This window comes from Leuciscus leuciscus (genome assembly GCF_965113295.1).
Source record: "Leuciscus leuciscus genome assembly, chromosome: 9".
Classification (NCBI taxonomy): domain Eukaryota; kingdom Metazoa; phylum Chordata; class Actinopteri; order Cypriniformes; family Leuciscidae; genus Leuciscus; species Leuciscus leuciscus.
The window spans coordinates 16137378-16161398 of NC_138733.1; the positions used below are offsets into that span (position 1 = coordinate 16137378).

Sequence of the window (24021 nt, forward strand, 5' to 3'; positions counted from 1 at the left end):
ATGTTAATAAAAACAAATCTGGACATCAATAAAGAAATCGTATATTTGGTCAGAATGGACACTTCGAATAGAATATTTGGGCATATTAAAACACTCTTGAGTGGTTCCTCCATTGCTTTGGATTGCTTACTTTCAAAAACAAAGATACACAACACAAACAGTGTAGTCCGACTTACGAAAAAATGACCCTTATGAGCCAGTTCCTTTAATCGCTGAAAATACTCTCAGAATTTGTAGTTACCAGACTGAGGAAGTCTTACGAATGCTTTAATGAATTAACTCACTGAATCAACATTTGACTCACTTACTGAACAGCAGTTTAGCATTTAGGAGTGGTTAAATTTACTGTTGTTCACAAATTTTCACAGGCGAAAAAGTTATTTGAATAAGAATCCACACAATCCAAAACATTTCCACAAGCACCTTGTAAAGAAAAACTACGCACCTATGGACTGAATACGTAATACACCTGCGCATGACGTCACCGCTTTCACAAACTCACGTTTCTGTAGTAGTTTACACCGAGACATTAACAATATCGTTTTCAAAAACTTGCACTTCCCATTTTCAAAAGTTTGTGTTTTCAGGCCCTCAAAAATGCTGTAAAAATTTAAATGAATGGCACAAAAATAAAAATAGGTTTTTCGTTTTTAGTTGAAACCGATGTCATGTAAAACAGCCCCTATAGTTAGGCTATGTCCTTCTCGAAATTTAGGGGTCGCTTGCACGACACTGTTTTAAACTTTTTATGCATTTTGATAACAGGATTCAAAATGCACGTTTTTGAAAACGATATGGTTATTGTCTCCGTGAAAACTACAAAAACGTTCATTTGTGAAAACAGTGACGTCATGCACATGCGTATTACGTGTTGTCTATAGTGTAGTTTTTTCAATTCAAAGTGACATCGCATAATACTAGCATTGCATAATACAGAGATTTTAATCGTTTTCAGTACACTGTTGTCATTTTACCCTAGTGTACTCAAGGTTCATGAACCAGAATCATTACATGACTTATTGTCCATATGACAACGTGAAGTTAAAGCATTTCAAAGAGGGAAAAAAATGACAATGTATACAAACATGAATACATTTGCTTGTATTATCTATACATGTACAGCGAAGGTGGAAAGTGCTGCAAAACATTTCAGTATCTGCGAACAATTCTGTAGGAAACAATGCGATCGTATATAATTTTAGGACGCCATCAACGAATAGAACGTTCGAACAAACCTATGAACACCAAAAATGCTGTCTAGGTAGGCAGTTCACTAGGTTTTGAGACACGGCCAGTAAATATCCATTTCTGGGTGTTAGTCAGTCTGCTGACAAGCGGTTTGATAACGTTTAGACATCAATATCGTTATGCATCCACGTGTATGGCAAAGAAAAAACCGCAAAGAAGAAGAAACGATTATGAATGTGACGGGTGATCATTCTGATGCAGTATGACAAACGTCACATCACCATCACAGCTGACCAGACTCAGCCATTAACACCGCAGACGTTACGCTAAATAAAGGGAAACTGCGGGATCAACGGATGAATTTTCTAACAGACACGTGAATTAACACGTACTGGCTTTAGAAAGCGTATACGTGTCATACGAGATAAATAACCAAATAAATAACAAAGCGTTAAAGTATGAAATTCTGTACCTGCCGCCTCCCCCTGTTCCGGGCCGAAGCGCCATCTTAAACAGCTCAATGAAATGACGTCATCGCTGAGAACAGACATGCGCCACTTCCGGGGTCACACCACCAGTTGCGTCACCTCATCTGATGCATTTATTTTCAATACTTTTTATATACTTATTTACAGCGTTTTACGTTTCATTTTTCAATTTGAACATGATTTATTATATAATCTAATAATAAACTTGAGTCCTTTTGATATGTAAACTCATATTTGTAAATTTAAGTTATTTTATTGTGAGTATTTTTTACACGTTATTATCATTTGTAAATAGTACAGTTTTTTCTCATGATCTACCACCTGTGCTTTTTGCAGTACCTATAATTGTACAGGCGATGGCGCCATTGTAGTATTTGTCCCAGATATCGTAAATGGGCTCTGGATTGTCCCAGGGGGCGCTAAACATTACTTTGGCCTCCAGGAACAAGGGTAAAAAATAGGCGCTAAAAAGTTTTTTCTTTCTTCTTCTACTACTTTCTATTTCATTTTCTAATTGTGTATTTTTATTTTCTATTTCATTTTCAGACTTTATTGGAACGTGACTAAATACTATTTAAAATTCAGATTTGTGTGGTCCAGTCCAGTGTTATATTATTATTGTTGATATACTATTATAGTTTTTATCAATATTTCGAAATAGTTTAAATTTTATATTTTCCATTTTGATTTTAGTTTAAGTAGGCTAGTTGTGTTTAGTTTTTTACTAGCTTTTATTAGTTGTTTTTTTAAGTGTATTTTTTTATTTTTTAGTACATCATATGTTGTCCTGGCAACTATAACTGAAATAAAATAGTTTTAGGTTTTTATATATTTTATTTGATATGTTTATTTTATTTCAATTAATGCAAAGTTATGTGTTTTTTGTGGTTTTGGTTTTAGTAAACTATCCCTGGAGTGTATTTTCTAGCAATAAACTTGAAAACATTTAACAGACAATGTTTATAAAATTCAAAAATAATTAAATATACTTAAACATACAATCATATATTTGGCCTAAATTAAACTGTTGCTAGCAGTGTCTAGTCTTGTACTAAATTAAGTTATTTGATAAATGCATGTTTTGCATAAATAAACATGATTTTTTTTTTTTTTTTTTTTTTTTTTTTTGGACAGGAAATTAAATCATTGTTTGTGTCTCAAATGCTTTAAAAAAAGGTCCTGGGACACTGTCCCCCGATATTGCCCTCACATTATTTTTGTTAATTGTCCACATTATTCAATATTTTTAATTAGATGAAACTACAAGGTTATGCCAAGACTTTTTGTGAAAATACACTAGCTATAAAATAAACTTAAATTCAAATGAATTGCCAATAACTAATGTAATATTTACTTGATTATTAGTTATCTGTACAGTTAAACACTGAATAGAGGGGGAAAACAGTATAGTTACAGTACTTTGTATTCATTTATTTTGAATAATGGTACCATGGAAAAGGGTGTGGGGGGGTGGGGGGGCTATTGAGTTTGGCTGTGTTAATACATTGGACAAGATTGATATTTCTCTTCTACCCAAGCCCATTCAGCTCTCTGAATAGCCACCTTACATTACCATTAGGGTCCATTGAGGAGCTCTGAAGGACACTGTTTCCCCACTGAGAGTAGTGGGTTTAGCTTGAGGCCAGCCTCATCAGAGAGCCTGATGTGAATACAGGCAGGTTCCAGCAGTGTCCCTGTGACCCAGGTGAACATTAACCCACAACTGACTCAGAGCATCCCACCAATCACCATAAATCACACATCAGCGTGGACACTGCTCTCCGACAGGACTCCCTTTTACTGTATGATTCGTCTCTGAGCTGAAAGGCTGAAGTTATTCACTCCCATTTAGACACAAATGGCTCGAATGGATCTATTCTCATTCCAAAATCCTCTATGTGGGTCTTGAGTTTAGAATTGATCAATAAACTGCCAAAGGATCACACAGGCAGGGATGACGAATTCCTTCACGGAGTGTGTGGGGTCATGAAAATGTCTGTTTACGTACAGTTTCTCATCTGTAAGGATTTCACTATAATTGTATTTTGAATGCAGTGTGCTTCCCCTCAATAGATGCAGAACAATGATGTGATTAATAATGACATTTTTATTCCTCTCTGCCATCTTTGCTTCAAGTCTTCCAGCTACTGTCAACCTGTCGAGCCATTAAGCTGTTTATGATTTATTTCACTGACTGTATGTTTTTGATATTTATGAACTGTTTGAATTCACTGAATTTATGAACATTGTGAATTTCTAGTTTGTTGTTTCCTTTTTCTTTCTTTTTTTTTGAAGACTGGATATTATGAATAACAATGAATCCAAAAAATAATTCTTTATTTAAATAATCAAAAGTATGGGATATAATCCATCTGTCTCATATATCTATGAGATACATAAATAGTACATAAAAAAACATAAATAGTTTACAGTTTATACTATGTAATTTGTTTATAAATCATAGGCCTGTATTATGTTTTATTACCTTATATCATATACAAATTATGTTAACATGTAATAAAATATAACTGTATTTCAAAGCGTATTATACACTGTTCAGATTCAGAACTTCAAAGGCTAATTTTGATCTCAGTTTGACACAATGTTACCAATTAGCCCTGGCAGAGATTGGCCTCCTGACCTCTGACCCCTGCTGGGTTCTCCTGCCCATTAAAACCCTTTGGGGCTCAGCTGGAGTTGATGTAGTGCCCATTCTCTTCTGACCACTAAATACACAGCTACATTCAGTTTGTAACTTCCATTTTCTGTCCCTTTGTCCCGTCTCTCTGTTCTCTGTGTGTCCATCTTGCTCTTGTGTTGACCTCTGAGTCTTGTTCGGAAACGAAGATCCAGTCCTCCCCTGCCATGTTGGGTACCAAATGCTTATTGCTTTATGTTTGAACTGAAAATGAAACACAACTGCCTGTGATTGCAAGACGCACATGAGTGATATTTTATGATAAAAACTTCCTTCCTACATAGCAGTTGAAATTGTGTTTTATATTTTACATTTTTATTTAAATGTATTCTGGTCTATACATCTCATTTCCTCTTCCCTGTGACAAAAGTGGCACAGTTTACCCCACTCTCCCCTGCATATTGACAAACCATCAGATTAACAGCAAAATATTGGTAATATAAAGTCTGTAATTGTTTCACTACCACAAAATTCACCACATTCAACATCATTAATCTGAAGTCATTTCACCAATATTAGCACTTTATTGTATTTTTTCCATTCGCCTTGTTAAAATACAAGAATTACAGGCAGCTTTTACAGCGCTGGTCTTAAATTGAACTAATACTTGTTATAATTATTGTTGTTGACTGCTTTGTTAACTCAGCACCTCCTCAGAATGCTAATAAGCATTTCTCTCCCTCTCTCTCTCTCTCTCTCTCTCTCTCTCTCTCTCGCTGCTCCTCTGCTCTTTTCAGGGCAGCGCAGTAAAAGAGAGCAACAGTAAGATCTTTAGTGGCTCCCTGGGAGCAAAATCAAAGGCCTCATTGATAACCAAACAGGGCGACATCATTGGGTTACAAGTGTATACCCAGCAGGACGCTCTCTTTCATAACTCTATGAGTGACTTTAAGGCACATTCAACTCAAAAACAAAACAAAAAACAGAACAAAGTTTTGACGTTTAACATGAGTTGCTATAAGCCTGTCATCAAGCTAGAGAATTACTCGAAATGTGGTTTTAGATGTCTCTTCAACTACAAGCGAGTTTTATTTTTGCTAAATGTTCAAATGTCTTACACTGTTTTCAACACTGATAATAATAGAAAATGTTTCTTGAGCAGCAAATCAGCATTAGAATGATTTCTGAAGGATCATGTGACACCGAAGATTGGAGTAACGATGCTGAAAATTCAGCTTTGCTTCACAGGGAAAAACTTACATTTTAAAATATATTACAATAGAAAAAAGATATATTAAATTGTAATAATATTTCATAATATTTCTGTGTTTTTTTTTTATTATATAAATGCAGTCTGGGTGAGAATAAAATACTTCTTTCAAAGACATTAACAAATTTTACCGACCCCACATTTTTTGAACGGTATATGCATAGATGTAATTGTTTTACCCAAAAATAGGGCTGTCTATGACATCTATGATGTAATTTCCAACAATGTTCCCCCTAAGAAAGTTTTTTGGTAACACTTTATTTTACAGTGTCATTGTTACATATTGTACATGTAATTACTGTAGTAATAACTATAAATTATGCATAATTACTGACCAATTCATAATTACATGCAATTAACCCTAAACCAAACCTTCATCCTAATCCTAACCCTATAGTAAGTACATGTAGTTAATTATTATTACTCAGTTCTAAAATGTATAATTACACTGTAATACTGACACCTTAAAATAAAGTGTAACCAGTTGGTTTTTTTTTTTTTTTTTTTTTTTTTAAGTTGGTGAACTTTGTATCCAAGGAGACAACAGTGTCAGTGAAAAGATGTGATGTTTGAAGAAAACAAAGAAACATCTGTAAATATCACTTATTTTTATTGGTCATCATTTCCAGTCATGCTATAACCCTTCAAAAGTGTGAAAATATTATTTAATTCGGTGTATTTAGGAAATGCAAAATGCTGGCTATGGAATTAGGTTTAACAAGTCAAAAGATTTGTTCATTTCCAAATTGTTGGTCATATTCAAAACATATTTGAAATATCCAATCTTTTTCACCCAAGGGTAATAAAAATTGAATTTGTTAGATGACAACAACAAAAACCGTGGTTATGATAAACAAAATGGTCAGAGGCCATAAAGACCTGCCTGAAATGTACAAATTCCCATAAACACTTTTTTTAAATTCATACTGGAGTGTCACTGTCACAACAGTAAATAAAGAAGAAATATAAAGTAATCTCTACATACACAGACAAAATGTATGCAGGATTGTGAACAAGAAGTTAAATAAAAACAGAAGACTATCACTAAAACTACAATGCTTGTTTTATTAAAAGAGACCCATGTAAAATAAATAAATGTTGTGCGTAAGTACCTAAGTCCACCTAATTACAACCGCCTAGTCTACAGTGTATTGTCTTCATGGAGCCATCATGTTTTCCCAGCATGCTCTTCCACCCTACTCTGAGTGGCATTGGTTTTGTTTCCATCAACAATGTGCGGCTCATTCTCCAAGTTTAGTAATAGCCATGTGGGGAATTAAAAAAATTGTTGTTTCAGACCTGTAGGAGGAAAACAAAGAGCAACAGGGAGGTTTTCTTCCAAACATGCACCCCATCCTCTCTCACGCTGCTGAACAACATACAAAATACAACATATTTGAAATTAATGAGAAGCACCTGGACTTAAATTGTCAAAATATTGTGCAAATTAAAAAGATTTAAGAACACCACCATAGAAGAAGTCATGTGTCCTATAAAGTATACGGGATTTAACAAGACAGATAGTGCTTGTCGCAGGAAGGAGGCGTTGGTTGGTAATGGGCCCTTGCTGAACGGAAACACATTCCTAACACCCATGTCATAAAAATCATTGTGTTCAAAAGAAAAACTAAGCAAGGAACAGTAAAATTCATAATACTGTAACTTGGCAAATACTAGACTATGATATTCAGTATGAGGAAATGTATAAGAAATACAGAATTGTATCTAATTTCACATTGCAAATCAGAGACAAAACACTGTTATCAATCTTGAGCAAAAAAACTTTACTTGACTTTTTTTTTGTAAAGCATAAATAGTGATTTTAAAAGATTGATTTCATTTTATACAAAAATAATACAATGTGGAAAGAATCACATTTTGTATAAATCCAGCATAAACAGGAGACTAAACCAGTCCTGTAACCTCAGGTCAACTGGCAGTGGGAACATAGTCAACAACATTATAAAAAAAACATTGAAGTGACCTTTTGACAAGTATTCAAACTCTCAGATGGGGCTAAAAAAGGGACGTGTGTACTAGTTTCTTCAGTTTACCAAAATTACTATGTCAGTTTTCAATTCATGGACTTACATGGCAGTAAAAAAAAAAAAAAAAGGTAAAGAGCCACAATAAAAACGATTTCACAATGCTTCCTGGTAGTTCAGAGTTGTGTGTGAGCAAATAATACTGTTTGAAATGGCGAACGGGCTCAATTTCCCAACTTTCATGAAATTCCTACTGATAACAATTACACTGTCCAATAAGAGACCAATTCAACAGGACGCTCTTTTTCACATATCTCTCCACCATGACAATGACAGTTTGATTTTTGGTCAATATTTAGATTAGAAAGGCACGTCGTCATGATTCATGGCCGTTCCCTTCGGTATCACAAAGATGGTGACCGGCTATGCGGATAGAGTTATCTGTCTCTCAGATCGACCGGAAAATTAATCCGGTATTCCTTGGATGGGAGTCTGTTACTCTGAGTTCCTCCATCTGAGCGCTGGCACAGAAAGATGAGTCTTATCTATCTGACGACACCAATGCAAATAGTCAACATTGACAGTAGTGTCTATTTTAAAAACCAGGCTTAAAGGTAGGTCGATAGGTTCAGGTTTTGTTGAATGTGCTTTAACATTTATCTCACTTTTAAGATTGTTGTCGAAAAAACAACTGCGCGCTCCGTCACATTGCATATTCCAATACGTCATACCTGTTCCTTAGATTGTCACATCCTAAATCACAGTTTACATGTTTAGACAGATAAAAGCACACCACATGGATATCAAATATTTACATCCTTCATAATAATGAAATAATAGTGATACAATAATTGCTTGTATTTACATCCAACTGTACAGAACATTGTCTAAGCATTCAGATTTAATGGAAGACGTTTTTGCATCACAGTTATACGTTACATAAAACCTTACAGATGCTTCTAACATTGGCTGATTGTCATTGTTTCCATACAGTTCACTGAGCACATCTAGAAACATACTGTGCTCTTATTCCAGGAACTGGCTGGAAAGCAGGTGTCTTTTCGTTCCTTTCTGGTGCCGTTTTGTATCTGTAGCTTTGCCTGACCATGTTTTTCCTATTTGTTTGTTCTTCAGGATCACCCATGTTCATTAATATGGTTCGTCCATCACTGAGAAGGAAAATACTGTCACTAAAGTTTGTACTCTTGTTGATCATCCGAGCCAGACTTCTTGAACAACCCAACAGTGTTCGGTCTTGCCCTCCACTGCAGCCCTTGGTTTATTGACAAATTCATCATCCAACGCGCCGCGAGCACTTATTATGGGTTGCCACAGATACGGGCACGATGAGGGGGAATGGAGGTAAGGACGATGTGCTCCTGTTGCTAGGCATCGAGGAAGTCAGGGATACACGCTCACCAGGCCTGCAGCGGACACTGCAAAATAAAGAGAGAAACAAGAAATGGTCACATAAGCATTCCGTATGAAATGTGAACAAATCCTGCGAGAGTGGAATTTCCTTATCAGCCACACCTGACCAAATATATACCTCATCCCTGTGCGCTCTTTTCCATTGTAACTGACATTTTCGTATTGTTTGGGTGTTTTTACTCTTTCTTTGGAGAGGGAGAGGCAGGTGACCCTGTCGTGACCCGCTGGCCGACAAACAGACGCACCTGATAAAGGTGCCGGCCAGCTGCTCAGACTACACTCATTAGATGCAGGTCTCCAAATGGAGGTGAGGTTTTGTTGTTGGGCTGAGTGGGATAGCTCGGCAAACAGGAGGGTTATAAAGACAGAGCGTGGTTTGTAATGTCCCCCAAAGTGCCCACTGCACCACCCAGTCCAAATACAGCAGGCTGATAAGAGCTTGAAATTGCTCTCTCAGTACTGGGGGGGGGGGGGTTGAGGAACCGCATACCTGGGATATCTAAATGCTTTCAACCGACATTTCCAATAATCTCACACAAGTGAATTACTGAGGCCATTTGCATATTATTCAGAATTAGAGACGAGATCTTGATAAGTGAAGCAAATTCTGGCAGGAAGTTCAAGCCACCAGGGTTTGTGCTGCTAGTGATGATGTGGCAGCGTGGGAAATTGGGCATGTAAAAGCGGCGACTGCAGACCGCATTTCAGGCTAGAGTGGTCAAAGAGCGCAGGGGAAAAGACGCAATTACTTCATACACTCCCATCCACGGCAGCGGAGCCGAAGGAGCACGAGGGCTTTGATTAACAGTGAGGATCATTTCCTGAACTCACTGCTAAACTGGACTCAGGAACGACTGCATTGAGAGCGAGAAAAGAAAGGAAGATAGAAAAAAACTGTAAAACAAAACTAATATTATATATAATATAATATTATACATAAATATATGTAATGTAATATATATATATATATATATATATATATATATATATATATATATATATATATATATATATATAAATATATATATATATATATATATATATATATATACTGTATATATAACTAAAATAATTTTACTGAAAGAAAAAGAAAGAAAGAAAGAAAGAAAGAAAGAAAGAAAGAAAGAAAGAAAGAAAGAAAAAGAAAGAAAAAGAAAGAAAAAGAAAGAAAGAATGAGAAAGAAAGTGTGACAAAGAAAGCGAAAGGCGGTTTCATCAATCAAGTCGTGCTCAGGCTTGGATCACGGGTGACTGATTGGTCAAGCTGTTCAAAAGGAAATAGGAATTCTGAGGAGTATCCACGTTGGTTCGCTTCACTGATCGAGATGTGCAACAAACCCAGCTAAACAAAGACACTGAAGCAGGTTGGGTTTGTGTGCAGATTCTCTGCCTGATTAAAACCACATTGGCCTTTATCTAACTGAAAAACTCAACATCAGTCCTATCCAGAAATCTTAAGCTGATCACTTTAAGAAATGTTAGTAATTAAATGTTGATAAATGGTGCAGAAAAAGCAATTTTCTGAGTTACATCAAACATACATGAAACTTTACTGTACAATCAATATACTCTTGCCAGTATATGGAGACGGATTGGGGATTAAATATTTTAAAAATCTGTGAATGTTTGGTAGGGTCTGTGCTAATATATGTAATGTAATATTGTACAGATATGTAAAATGTTTTTTGGAATCTGGTATGAAATTTTTTTTTATGATAAACTTTTTTCTTGGTATATCTGGGTTTTTTCCCCCTCTTTGCCACCATTACTTTGCCCAACTGATTGTCATAAATATAGCAGATGATCGAAAAAAGTCACTCGATTGCAATATGAATAGTAGCTGGCTTAAAAAGGTTTGTGGATCATGTCATAAGCATCTTTGTAGCTTTAATGAAGCTAAAAGTAATTAAAGTAAACAATTCCATCCCACATGGCTTTATTTACCCATAAGAAGCTTGAAGAAGTATGACGGACATGCAGATAGACTTGAGCACCCACAAAGAAACCAATCAGCTCTGTTAGAACAGATCAAAGGCCACATTCACACAGCGAGCCTTAGTGCTCAATTCAGATTTATTGCTCAGATACGATTTTTTTGTATAGCTGTTCACATTGTTGTTTTAAATGTGGCCAATATTAGATTCCAGTGTGAACAGATCATGGCTCTGAACTGACCCGCAAGTGCAAAAGAACGATAAAGCAACACACTGGCATACGGAAATAAACACGGAGGACATTAAAGTAAGTGACAGAGTTTTTTAACATTTATAATACGAGCCCTCATGTTTTGGTTGTATATAGAGCTGTCACTGTAATACTTTGGGTTCTGACACATCACTATCCTTCACTGACTACCTTTTTTTAGAATTGTGACGAATGTTGCTCTGCGTGATTTCCGATATGACTGGTCAGACTGTGGTCGCATTGCTAAACATCCGCCCTGTATCGGATTTAGTCCCACATATGGAAGTGGCACAAATCAGAATTGAAAAGATCAGATTCCATGTGGTTTGTACTGTTTGAGCAAACTGTGAGCAGATTTGGGCCTGCAGTTTGAACGTAGCCTAACAGACTTAAATCTGTGTTGGTAAATGTTGTGGATGACTGACCTGTTTGCTGGAGGACATTGAACTCAGTGTACTGAGGCTGTTGGCATCTGTCACCACCATGGTGGGGGGAAACCGAGACGAGTGAGAATAGTGGGGTGGCTCCTGCTTGTGTGAGTACACTGTAAAGATAACACAAACAGAAATTCACATCAACAGGTATTTGAAAGAACTTGACTAGATCAGTAGATACTGGACAGGGAACGTGGACTGACTGTGTGAGTGTGAGACGGAGGCCATGAAGGGCTGTTGGCTCATGTGGCCAGTTGACTGTTGCATGAGCTGCTGGTGTTGGACGTTTAGCTGTTGCGAGAACTGCACCGGCTGCAGCGCTGCCAGACTGCCTGAAACGCTGTTGATGACAGGTATTGTCTGTGCCTGCGACGTATTCAAACCTGGATGCGAGAACAATGAGGCGTCAAGTGGAGAATGTATCAATAATCTGAAAAGGAAAGCAAGGTGGGTCACTCACTTTGTGCGATGGCCATGACTCCAGAGAGGGGCATTATGAGGTTGGGGGTCTGTTGGTGCACATGGTGAGATGCATGGATGTTGGTCAGGGTGCTGACTGGAGGAAGACCTCCACCTGATACAGAGATCTGTGAAGAAAATGCACCAATAGTTCAACGGACTGACTAGAATGAATGCTTCTGTCAGAACTGTTTCAACTGTACTCTTATCTTAAGAAGGTGTCGGAGCCCTGACAGAGACACAGAGGTTTATTTGAATAAGCCGAGTTAAGAGTTGGCCATGCTCAGACAACCGTCTGACTACTCAGATAAGCTGCTGTCATACTCCCTTCCTCCTACCCTGCCGTTGACAGAAACCCACCCTAAACCATGATGAATTTGACCTATAACATAACACCGCAGCCTTGCTAGAAAAATTAATGCATAGAAAATTGTCCTAAAACAAAAAGCTACATGAAAATCTCGCCCAACTCAAACATTAGTATTCAGATAACCAACTCCATTGAGCGCCGGTGTCACTCAACCGACAGAGAACAAGCACAACTGCACCCTTCTCCTCCTCTGTGGGGCATTTAATCAATACAAACAGAATGTTTCTTTGTCAGGTTTGTTGGCACAGCCACGGCCGTGCCCCTTTCTCACTTCCACTGACTAACATTTGCTAAGATCGGCCATGCAGTGCACTATGGGCCAAGGCCTGCCGTCTGCCTCTAGGTTTAGCACTGGGAAGTACAATGCAGCATTTGTAATCCCACTTACAGGGTGAAGGTAGGTATCTATTAGGCCCTAATTTGTGTTTCTGTGTCAAGAGCAGGCATGTGTTATCTTATCTGGGCTCAGAAGTGCTCACCATCTTGGCGTCAGGTGACAGGAGACTGTGACTGGGGTCCATTGCACCCGGAGAGACCTGCTGTAATACTGACTGGCTGGTTACCATGGCATTACTGCTATGGTGATTGATCGTCGAGGAGGAACTGACTTCACCAGGTCCTTGTTGGCTGTACCGGACACCTATTAAGGAAGAAAGCAAGAGAGAAAATTATCAGATTTAGTCTCCTAAATGCTTTGCCAATTTGGCCCAGTTTGTATCTATTAGTTAGGGCAGAGTAAACAAACAGTGCCCTCCGCACCTGGTCCCTGAACGGTCAAGGTCATCTGAATGTGTACATGTGGGTTGTCTGCAACTCTGAAAACTATGCTGCACTGATCTTCAGAACTTCATAATCTACGTCAGGAGTATCCAATCCTTTTCCTGGAGGGTCACTTTCTAGCTGAGGTTGGCTCCAGCTAACCGAATTAAACACCCAAACCTGTTATTCAAGGTCTTCAGGATTACTAGAAACTTCCAGGCTAAACTCTGCAGAGAGGTCTATGTGAAATCTACGTGAAATAAAGCTTTATGAGATAATAATGCTCTACTGAAGCTTAATTCTCTGTTTAGACCTTTTATCTTTTGTGGGTACTCTTGAACATTCAGGGCCACAGGAATTCAGCCTGTCTCCTATCGAATGGGTGTTTGCCAACCCCAAGCTCCACAGATATGAACAAGGTAAACATTACTCAATTAATGCTAATGTCATACGCATTTTTCAGTCCAAAAGTCTTTACTCCTACATTCAAATACCAGGTTTGGCTAGCCAAGCAAGATGACGACACAGCTAAATGAAATAAGGCTTTGTTTTTGATAACCTCTTTCCCAGAGTGCTCCCAGAGTGACGCACCAAACAAAAAGACTAGCAGAACAGCAAAAATATGACAGAAAGGTCTTAGAACAAATCGATTGATCCTTTTTTGTGTTTCATTGTGCAGGGAAACTCTGCAGACACAACTTTGCCCCCCTCTGCACACTTACAGCATTGCCAGCTCTCTACAGTGTCTTGTAAACACCAGTGCAGGACAATAAAGCACTCCATTGGACCTACAACCTGCTCAGCACACAATGGGCCAGCAACCATAAACAGTCTTTACTTTACTACCGCGCACCCACTAAAAGTGTCAGAGAGAGAACAGGCTATTGTCTGACTCCGTCAGGCATTCACTCGGACTGCAGGGATCTCCTCTCACGCTCAATCATTCAGGTCTGCGCTGTCTGGGCCATGCTGACCAGCAGGAGGGCTCGGTTTCTGAGGGAACCAGGAACCGAAATACAACCTCTGAGACCACAACATAAAAGTTACATGGAATGGTATCATAAACCAAGTCTTAATTACGCTATTCAGAAAAGCAACAGACACTTTCAGCAACCATTGCTGGTTGCTATATCTAGACAGTGTATAAGGTTATTGGCTGATACAATATTCTCAAAATAGCTAAATATTGGCTTATCAATCTCCCTGGACAAGATTTTATTCTGTCACTACTTACGAATCAACTTTGTTTTCAACTTTAACAATTCACGTTGTAGTCGCCTTTTAGTATAGCTTGACCAATACAAAAACTGCAACCGCAAACTTTGGTTAGAGGCAGAAGGCGGTGGGAAATCCTAAAGGGGAGTGGTAGCATTAGACTGCAGCAGATTTTAAAGGGTTCAGCTCTCCCTGGGATGCATGTAATATCAAAGCATTGCTCTTCATCCCCAGGCAGTGCTCATTATAGCATTGCCGCATATGAGAGGCCTCCTGGGTCTTAGCAGGACGTACTCGGCCTTTCAGCCTTTCTGTGGCCCCCAATAGACTGAGCAAGGATAGTTGAACTCTCCTGTTCTCTGCTTCTCTTTTGCTATTATATATCGAGGGTAAATTAAAAATCATTACTTAAAGGGTACATTTTCTAGTTTCCTTGGTCATGAGGTGACGGTCTCAAATACAAGTTTCTTTACTAATAGATTTCAAGATTTAGATTAATAGATACAGTTTTATTGCTTTAGACAACCACTCCAACATTTTCTACCTAAATGTTATCAAAAAGCATTCTGGAAGCGGTTTGCTTTCCCAACGGCACCACAACACAAACATAGGGAAGATCACAGTCAGGCCCCAAAAACATATCAGTTGACCTTCCAGCAGCGGCAAAATGGCCTGTCTGTTATCAACAGGCCAAACCTGAATCAATAAAAAAAAAAAGTAGAGTCTCTCTCCGATCTGACCTGGTAACGACCTCTTAACAAAACCTGGGTTTGCGTAGTTTCCGAGAGGGGGGCTGAGACCGGGAATCACCCAGTACCCTCCATACCTCGAGCAGAAGGGGCTCATCAGTCCTGTCTGGACCGAAAAGAGCCAAAGCCCAGCGGACAGCTCCTGCTGTTCTGCTCAGAGCCCAGCTACTGCTTCTATACCACAGCCCATAAAGGTGAGAGGGGATCCGAGTTGTCCCTCCCCCTGGCCCAGCAGAGATAAATGAACCTCGGTTACAGTCACTACAGTCTTCTAATATACCATAAACAAAAGGGTTCCCTGCTGAGACAGGGTAAAGAGAGCAGGGAAGAAGGGACTCCCTTATCAAAGGCCTGGGAGATGTAGTAGCTGAGGATTTTAATTGTCAATTAAGCATGCATAATACAGGCTGTGCCCTGGCAACGTGATGAGGGGTCCTGCTGAGCCATTCTTGTCAGGCCTGCTTCTGACACCAAAAAACAGCTGATTCTGCTGGCAGGGATCTGGCGGGACACCTTGTAAGACCCTCGACTAAAAGCACGGAAGAGAAGACCGATACCATCCCGTTCCTCCCCCTTCTCCTCCAAATTAACACAACCTGAGGTCACTGACTGGTCAGGTGTGCAGAGGGAAACACCACACGCAAACAGACAAGCCACTCATTGCTGTGCCACATGCGTAGAAACAAGCAAAACACCCACTGCGAAAGCACTCTGGCTCTTTGCCGCTCAAACATGAAAGAGCAACAATAGGTAATAAGCTGGTTGAGTCAAAGAGTGTATTGCTTTTACTGCCGAAGTTTTGCCATATCAAACTAAGTCAATAAATCCTTCTGGGAATACAATTCATTAGATAACAGAGGAGTGGGCCTGCAGTAAACCACAGTGACCCTACAGGTATAACTAGGACTCGAGAGTGAGTTGAGCCGCATGACCCAGGGTTGACCCTGTGTCCTGTCCAAGGGTGGCTGCTCTTTGTGCCTCACTCTTGCCTGCTGACTTCAGTAGAGCTGAGATTGCAGGTACAATGCAGATTGTTCTTGGTATGTGTTTCAAAGCTGGGAATAACAATGCCATTTGCTCAGCTCACTCTGTCACACTCATTGATCACTGCCCTGCTCTCTTTCTTTCCCCCTGATCTCATCAACTACCTCATCTCTTCTTCAACTTCGTTGCCACACCATACCGCAGAGGAGACAATGATCAATAAATGTATTTTCCAACCCTAAGCCACATTCACAGGCTAACAGCAATATCAAATAATAGACAAGAGATTACAATGAATGTGTCAATACCTTGCATCTTTCCTGGTGGGGAGCTGCTGGCTTGTGGATGATGTGGGGAACTATGTGAAAGGAGGGAGTTCAGGCTGTGCGTTGGCCCACTGTAGGCATCCATGGCCAATTTTTGTCTAAAAGCCTCTTCCTTCCTCCTGTTGGCAAACCAGTTGTAGACTCGCACCTCTGTGACCAGGTTGGAGCCAAGCCCATGTGCTTTGGATGGCGATACTCCTCTCTGGAGGCACTCAGCCCTGAATGTAGTCAAGAGAAACATATTAGCATAACTGGGATGAAAGTGAGGAAGTAGTTTTGACATTCATAGCAAGTTCTTCCGTACCGATTGCACTCCTCTACCAGTGCCTCCCTCTCCTCTTTGCTGGGGTTCTTCTGCCGTTCGTAAGCCTGGTAAAGGATCTGTTGGGATGCAGGCCCCCATTTGAAGCGGTTGCGTCTGAGCTTCTTGCAAGCAGGTTCAACGGTAGCATCATCCCCTGGCTGCACCATACCCTGCGCAGACTGACTAAAGTCTGAGAAAAAAAGTAGCACCTGATCCTGATTGCCTTTGTCTGACATGTTGCTGCCACAGCCATGTGAGATCTGGTTGAATTCTGAAACGTAAAAGAGAGGAATTTTGATGTCACTTTCAGAATTTTCATATAGGACATAAAGTTTAAATGAGCATATGCTTTTAATCCTAGATAAATAAGGTAACATCTCTTGAAAGAAATGGATATTTAACCCTTTGATGCAGTCATTTTTAAGCTTTCAGGGTGCGATGTTACACCGAATCACCATGGGGGATAACCTTTGAACTTTGCATAATTCTATATGACTGTCCTTTTTATATGTCATTGCACTTTTTATGACAACATAAATTCAAAATGATGATGCAATAAGTAGTCAGTCTCCCCCCAAAAACATTATACAATTTTTATAATAATAGGCCTACACTCTTAAAAATAAAGGTTCTTTGTTGGCATATTTGGTTCCATGAAGAACCTTTCGATTCCACAAAAGGTTCTTTATATTGGAAAATGGTTCTTAAGATTTTTTTTAATGTTCTTCACACTGTTGTTCAAAGAATGTTCTTTTTAGAACCATTGACTGGGAGGTTCTTAGGAGAACAGAAAACGTATCTCTCTAAAATTACATATGAAAAAAAAATAAGAAGAATGAAAATGATATTTAAGAACAAGAATAAATAGATTTAGCATAATCCTCATAATTCATGCATGAATTCCGGTGGAAAGTGGTGCTTTAGGCTACTTTTTAATATCATGCAGTTGATTCAGGCAGTTTAATATTACAAGGCCTATATTCTCACTGTAGCACTCTAGTAAACTGTCACATGCAGCAAGAAATACAAATATTAACTTACGTCGCAAGATCTCCCGCTGTTTCCTGACATACCAGGTGTAGAGCGCAGCGCGTTTCTGCGTTTTCATAGGCGTGCCTTTATTCAGGTGCTGTGACAGGTGCGACTGATTGAGTCCTGTCACATCCACTACCTCGCGCTGAGGGATATTGTGCTGCTGCATGTATCCTTTGATCATGCGGGCCGCGCGCCACGGGTCCTCCCTGAAGAGACCGGAAACATAAAACAATAACTACAACAAACTCATTTTATATCATTAGTTTAAGTCACCTTTTAACTGTTGGTTTCGATTCTTTTATATTTATGATAGTGAATTTATTAATCTGTTTAACATGTTATTTGTTTTTTAAGTGCGGTCAATTGTTCCCAGCGCTAATAAACAATCGTTAATCAGTGTATTCAATAGGTTGTAAATAATACCAAAGGTTAAAGACTTCATTGCACGCAATCCAACTACTGTGATTTAATTACAAAAGGACAAGTTAGAGACAACTGAAGGACTTCACGACAGCTATATTGTTCACCGAGAACATTGTAAAGCCATTTCAAAAACAATAATACTTAGAAGGCCCTAAAGTAGGCTATAATCAAACATGCTTTTAAAATGCTCTGTATTTTAGAGAGAAGGAGAACATTTTGCGTGAGACGAAAATTGCTAAAAACTCAAACAAAAAAAAGCTGGTTATAGGATTAGAGAAACTAAACGAATTTGACATGGCTTAATAAATAAATATAGCATTATGGAATTAGCTTCGAGATAATAACAATAGGCTAATTTTTATTCATCAACAGAAAAGTTGTTGGATGCTAATAAATCCAAAGAACTCCATTCATATTTCAAAAGAAATAGGCCTACATTAGTCTACCGTTCACATTCAGAGAGCATTTCAATTTATCTGGTGAATTTGAAGAGCTTTACATGAACTTTACGTGATATAGGCCTATATAGGCTATAGCCTAAAATCAAAGAGAAATATCTAGAAAGATATAAGAATAGACAGAATCATGTAGCCTATAGCCTAGCTTATTTTCGAGTCCGTAGGCTGGTAAGTTTGCTGTTAATGCAACATAATATATTATTAAATATATAGGCTATTCCTAAAAATAAAAATTAAAAACTAATTTAAAAGCCGTGTAATGTTTATTACTAAGTTAAATAAAAAATAGACCTAAATAAATAAGAAAGGAGAGAAAACGCGAAAAGCGGCAGACATGCTTTAAGATGCATTAAAACGAGGTTTAGTCTTACCATAGTAATTTCAGATTAAACCTTTGCTCTTGAAATCTGTCCAGACGGTTTGATTTGGAGACTGACAACATATATGTCCGTCCGCGAGCTTGCTTTATAACTTTCGACAATGAATAACTAGATCTCCTTTCACGCTAATCATTCGTCACTGTGTGTCTTTCAGTTGATGATTTATAGGATAAAATTAATAACTCAACTCCACGTGCTTTAGTTTTGATTTTCAGCTTTATTTCGTGACGTCGATGTTGATTATAGCATTTGCTGAATTATAAAAATAGCCTAGGCCTATAATATAAAATGCAATTGGACATTCGTTTAGACGTTTGATTTATTTATTTATTTTTGCAATTGTATTTTAAATAACAATATAATTATAGTGGACCTATAATAGAAATAATAATAAGAAATACAACAATTATCATCAATAATTGTATTTACATGGCCTAAAATACATTTACGGACAAAGTCAAAAGAGATGAAATCAGACAACAGAGCGCGTGTATTTATTTTCTTTCGAGAGGGCAGAGGTGGTTAATAATAAATAGATCTTCTTTAGTTGATATATCTCTAAAGAAATAACTCACGTAGATAATTAGTAACCAGAATGTGAAAAGAGGAAACACTGGCGCGTGCTTTTAAATTTGTAAACACACTGCAGTCAGTAAGCTAGTTTAAATCTGTTCTGAAAAACCACTGAATTTCGTTTCCATGATTTCAGGCCAATGTTACGCGGTTGAGAAAAGTTTGGTCATGACATTATAACCACATATTTTCCGTCGATTTAACGTATCGCAGTGATTTATAAACTAGCCTACTAGGCTACATTTAATCAGTTTTCAGAACTTCAATCAGAAATTAAATTAAAAGTGGTAGCCTAGCCTATAAAAAGTGCATGACCTTATCAACGCCCTGTGATTTTAGAAGGCAACAATTAAACGTTTTAGTGGGATGATTTCATTATGAATAACTTTTTATGTCCGCACATTTTTTGAAAATGTGAACTTTTTCTGTGAAAATGTTTGTATTATAACGAATAAATGAACTGTGCTTTCATATAACGACAAAAGTATCTGCTTGTCAAACGACTAATTTCACAGTAACAGTCGGCCTTTAACCGCATTACATTACAATGTCAGTTCAGCTGCTCCTTGTCTCTTTCTCACTTCTATCTCTTTGATTTGTAGCAATAGCCTATGATTATATTATACAAGTTAAAAACTTACGACAACATCCGATCTATTTCTGCCCTCTGCTCCGCTGCCTCCTCTGTGTTTTGAGACTGCAGTTCTTTCAGTATCGGCGGTGTGTCGAAATCATCCCCGTCCTCCGAGCCCTCATCATCCCCTGATAACTTCCCTTTACTGTGTCCATTGGTCAGCGTGTGAAACACCGGCTTTGAATCCGTATCACTGAGTTTGGAACCGGAGGGCGACATCTGAAGACTGTCCAGTTTAACTCCAAAAGCGCTCGGGCTTGGGTCCAGGTCTTCCAAAGCTTGCAGGAGCACATCTTTCGTAACTCCAGAGTCCAACAAGGCGCTCAAAAGCTCCTGTTGCAAAGACGTCAACTTGGAAACCATTTTTGCGAACATCTAAATGTTTATTACGCAGGGAGGTGTAAAGAGGGAAATGCAGAAAGTGAAATTTTCCCTCTTCACTCCTCCAATGAGTTCCTCCAAAGACACCTGCTCCGAAAAGTTAGGCCACTTCCCTGTCGGACTGAATGATATAACTTGCCATGATGCTTCCAGAGGACAGGCGATATAAAATATGGTAATGAGTGGGCGTCTGCTGAGGGCCTTTATGCAAATGAGCTGTCCTGGGCCACACTGACTAACGCGCAGGTACAGCGTGTTTACACTGACTGGCTGTTATCAGCACAACTCCAAAGAACTTTGGACTTTGTCGACTCTTGTTAAAGCACATAATAATAATAATAATAATAAATTATTAAATATGTTTAGAAGAATCTGTAGGCTACCTATTTATTAGGCTAAATGTTGCTGTATAAACTTATAGGTCATAACTGAGATCACACTGATAAAACAAACGCCAAGTGATTTAGACTAACTATATTTCAATATGTATAATAACTTTATCTAAATTTAATAATTAGCTTGATTTTGTCTCAGCTCATCAGACTAGTAATAGTCTGTTCTCAAATAACAGGAGATTTCTATTAAAAAAAAAAATCAATTTAGGTTTTCTTAACATCTTTTCTAGGGATAAAGACAAAGTGACTATCATCAAAATTGCAAATGTAATGCAAAATTCCAGAGAAGCAGAGATAGTATATGTGCACTTTCACTACTAAAAACAACAATAAGTTCCTCAGAAGAATGTGATTAAATTCTTTAGCCGTGGTGCATGATAATTCTATCGCCTGATAAAACTTCACTCCTTTTTTCAGGATGGTCTGCAGAAGTGAACAGAAATAAAACATAAATCACTGTGATTTAAGAGTTAATTAGAAGTTTTCAGAGAGTCAGACAATTTCAAACAACAGATAGATACTATGATTACAAAATCTGATTTAAAAAAAAAAAAATTCTAAATAGGTAATTCTGGCTATTTATTTTTTACTAATGGTATGAGCTTTTATATGTGTGTATTTATTTTTATTAGTGCTGTCAAATTGATTAATTGCGATTAAACGCATATAACAAGGTTTTGTGTGTGTATATATATATATATATATATATACACACACACACACATACACACACACACACACACATATATTAACAAACTTTTATGTTAGATGCGATTAATCGATTTGACAGCAAAAACAAAATATTTATTCATTTATTTACTCATCTCCCAAAACATATTTCAAGGCCACATGAAGATAGGCTTGGATGAGTAATTTTCCCATGTCTTTTTTAACCATTAACAACAAATAATAACAAACAGCAAAAAAGCAATGGCTCATCTCTGTTGTGAAAGCAGGTTGTGTAGTAAAGCGTATCGAGAAACAGACATCTCACAGAGAGAAGGTAGACCATATATATTACCCCACACGACTATAAAAATCAGATATGTTTGCACTACTGAAAAAAAAACAGAAGATGCTTAAACCGTCTGCGTCTTTGTCGGTGTCCCAGTCTGGTCAGTTAGAATGACTTTGGACACTTTTTACCTGTTCAGACTAGAGACCATCTTAAACAGCTATGCCTATAGTCGAAATTTTGTCTTAACTGGATTCAAATGAATTTTCAATAGAGTGAAGAGAGTAAAAAATCCATGATGCATCTCTAAACATTTACATCATTATTCTAAATAACAGCAAAACATAAAATATAGAAGGACATAACTGCTATTCATACATGCACCAGCAGGGGCACTTTGAATATGTGGGTTTGTGGAACAGTTGGAAGGGCAGTAAAGGCGCATGCAAATATAATTTACGGCCTGACATGCTGCCAGCTGCCTGAGCTCCATAACTGACATTCATGATCACAGGAACACAGGATTTTAAAGACATCCAATGTTTCGAAGTAATTCTGAGTAAAGTTTTTCTATGAATTTCTACTCCTAACAATTCGAAGTAGGAATATTTGTATATACTGGTACTGATATTTGAATATAGATTTTATATTTGTAAATGAAAACTATGTGGTAAAAGAATAGCAACAGATGGAACGGAGTCATTTTCTTTTGTATTCTCAGTATGCACGCTGGTACTTCCATGATTTGTGTTACATTTTTTTTTTAAAGATTTCTAAAAATGGGCCAATTTCAAAAGCAAGTTTAATCCGGTTTAAGTCAGTTCATGGTGGTTTCAGTGTGAATGGGATGAAGCAAGAGGTTTTAGGTTAACTATGAGCATAGCAGGTTGACCCAAACTGTGCTTGGCAGCCATTTGGATCGGTGACCCCCTCCTCCTCCCTCAACCTCCCTCCATCACAGTCTGGGGCACAGAGCGGAACGCTTGGAAACTTTTTGGGCGAAAAGGGCAGCGAAGTGTGTGTGTGAGAGATTCAGCAGCCGCTGATCATGTCTCGTTCCACACAGTAACCTGGACCTTACCCCCAGCATGCACCCTCCGACCGTTCCACTCTACTGAAGAGCCTGTTTTTCTTTTAAAACATCCAACTTGCTGGAATTGTAAATGGCGGTAAATTTGGCCATTTTGACTATTAGTGTCCAAAGTGACACAAACATTCTGATATGAGAAGCTGATTTAAAACCTGGGAAGAGTTGATACATCCTCTCACTGTGAAACGCTGAATGAAGCATGAGTGACGCTGATTAAGAGGGGATCTGATTGGATCACAGAGTTTCCACTGAAAGCAAATGAAGCTTTGATCTGTCCCAGTGAAACTTGGGAGTTCTCAACTATACGTTTCATTTAAGGATCAATTTTGAATCTACTGTTTCTCCTAAAATGGAAGAAATAAAAACAGACATACATGAGACAATACCATAATAGCGAAAAGCTATAAAATGTCTCTAAAGAGCAGATTATTTATGAAAGAATCTGAAGATGCTGGAGTTCATGTTGAATCAGACTTTTGAAAAGTGTCTAAAACAGATGTGGAAACAACACAGCCGAAAACGACATGAGGACGAAGCCCAATAGAGTGCAGTTCTGATTGCAGGTTGTCCTCCCGCTACACAAACAGGGCCTGTGATTGGCTGTGGCTCTCTGTCTCGGGCCTTGACCGACTGACTGACACACTGTTGGCTCAGTCAACACACACTAGAGTGTAAGTGTGGGTATGTGTACACTTATCCTGAATGGTGCCCAAAACATGAAAGTCTCCTTGTTGTGTTTATTCTTACAAGCACAAGAGGTGTGTGTAGGGCCAGTGAATCAACCGCTTTGATTTGTTAAGACCTGTCCAATCGCACAGGCTTTGAGGTTGAATTATTGGCTTGTTGACTTCTTTGTTTCCTTAAAATATGCTGGTGACCGAATACACTGATTGGAAATACATGTCTTGGGGAA

At 38.3% G+C, this 24021-nt stretch overlaps 2 protein-coding genes across 8 annotated transcripts in view; both read right to left on the reverse strand.

Moving 5' to 3' along the window:
• Window positions 1-1726, reverse strand: part of synrg (synergin, gamma) — a 47376-nt gene extending 45650 nt beyond the window's left edge. For all 6 annotated transcript variants that reach the window (XM_082181012.1, XM_082181009.1, XM_082181008.1 and 3 more), the window contains exon 1: window positions 1661-1726. In XM_082181012.1, coding sequence (XP_082037138.1) covers window positions 1661-1695 — 35 coding nt within the window. In that variant the 5' untranslated portion in view covers window positions 1696-1726. The remainder of the gene's footprint in view (window positions 1-1660) is intronic.
• A 5618-nt stretch (window positions 1727-7344) lies between these two features.
• Window positions 7345-20811, reverse strand: hnf1ba (HNF1 homeobox Ba). 2 transcript variants are annotated; one of them, XM_082178931.1, is made up of 9 exons: window positions 20295-20811; window positions 17826-18025; window positions 16785-17055; window positions 16463-16698; window positions 12927-13087; window positions 12079-12205; window positions 11822-12001; window positions 11610-11728; window positions 7345-9005 (listed from the first exon to the last, which is right to left on the reverse strand). In XM_082178931.1, the coding sequence occupies exons 1-9, from the start codon at window positions 20660-20662 to the stop codon at window positions 8985-8987; spliced, it is 1683 nt and encodes a 560-aa protein (XP_082035057.1). In that variant the 5' UTR covers window positions 20663-20811; the 3' UTR covers window positions 7345-8984. The 2 variants fall into 2 exon arrangements, with proteins under 2 accessions (XP_082035057.1, XP_082035058.1); XM_082178932.1 differs by lacking the exon at window positions 20295-20811 and adding an exon at window positions 19072-20268.
• Window positions 20812-24021: the final 3210 nt, after the last annotated feature.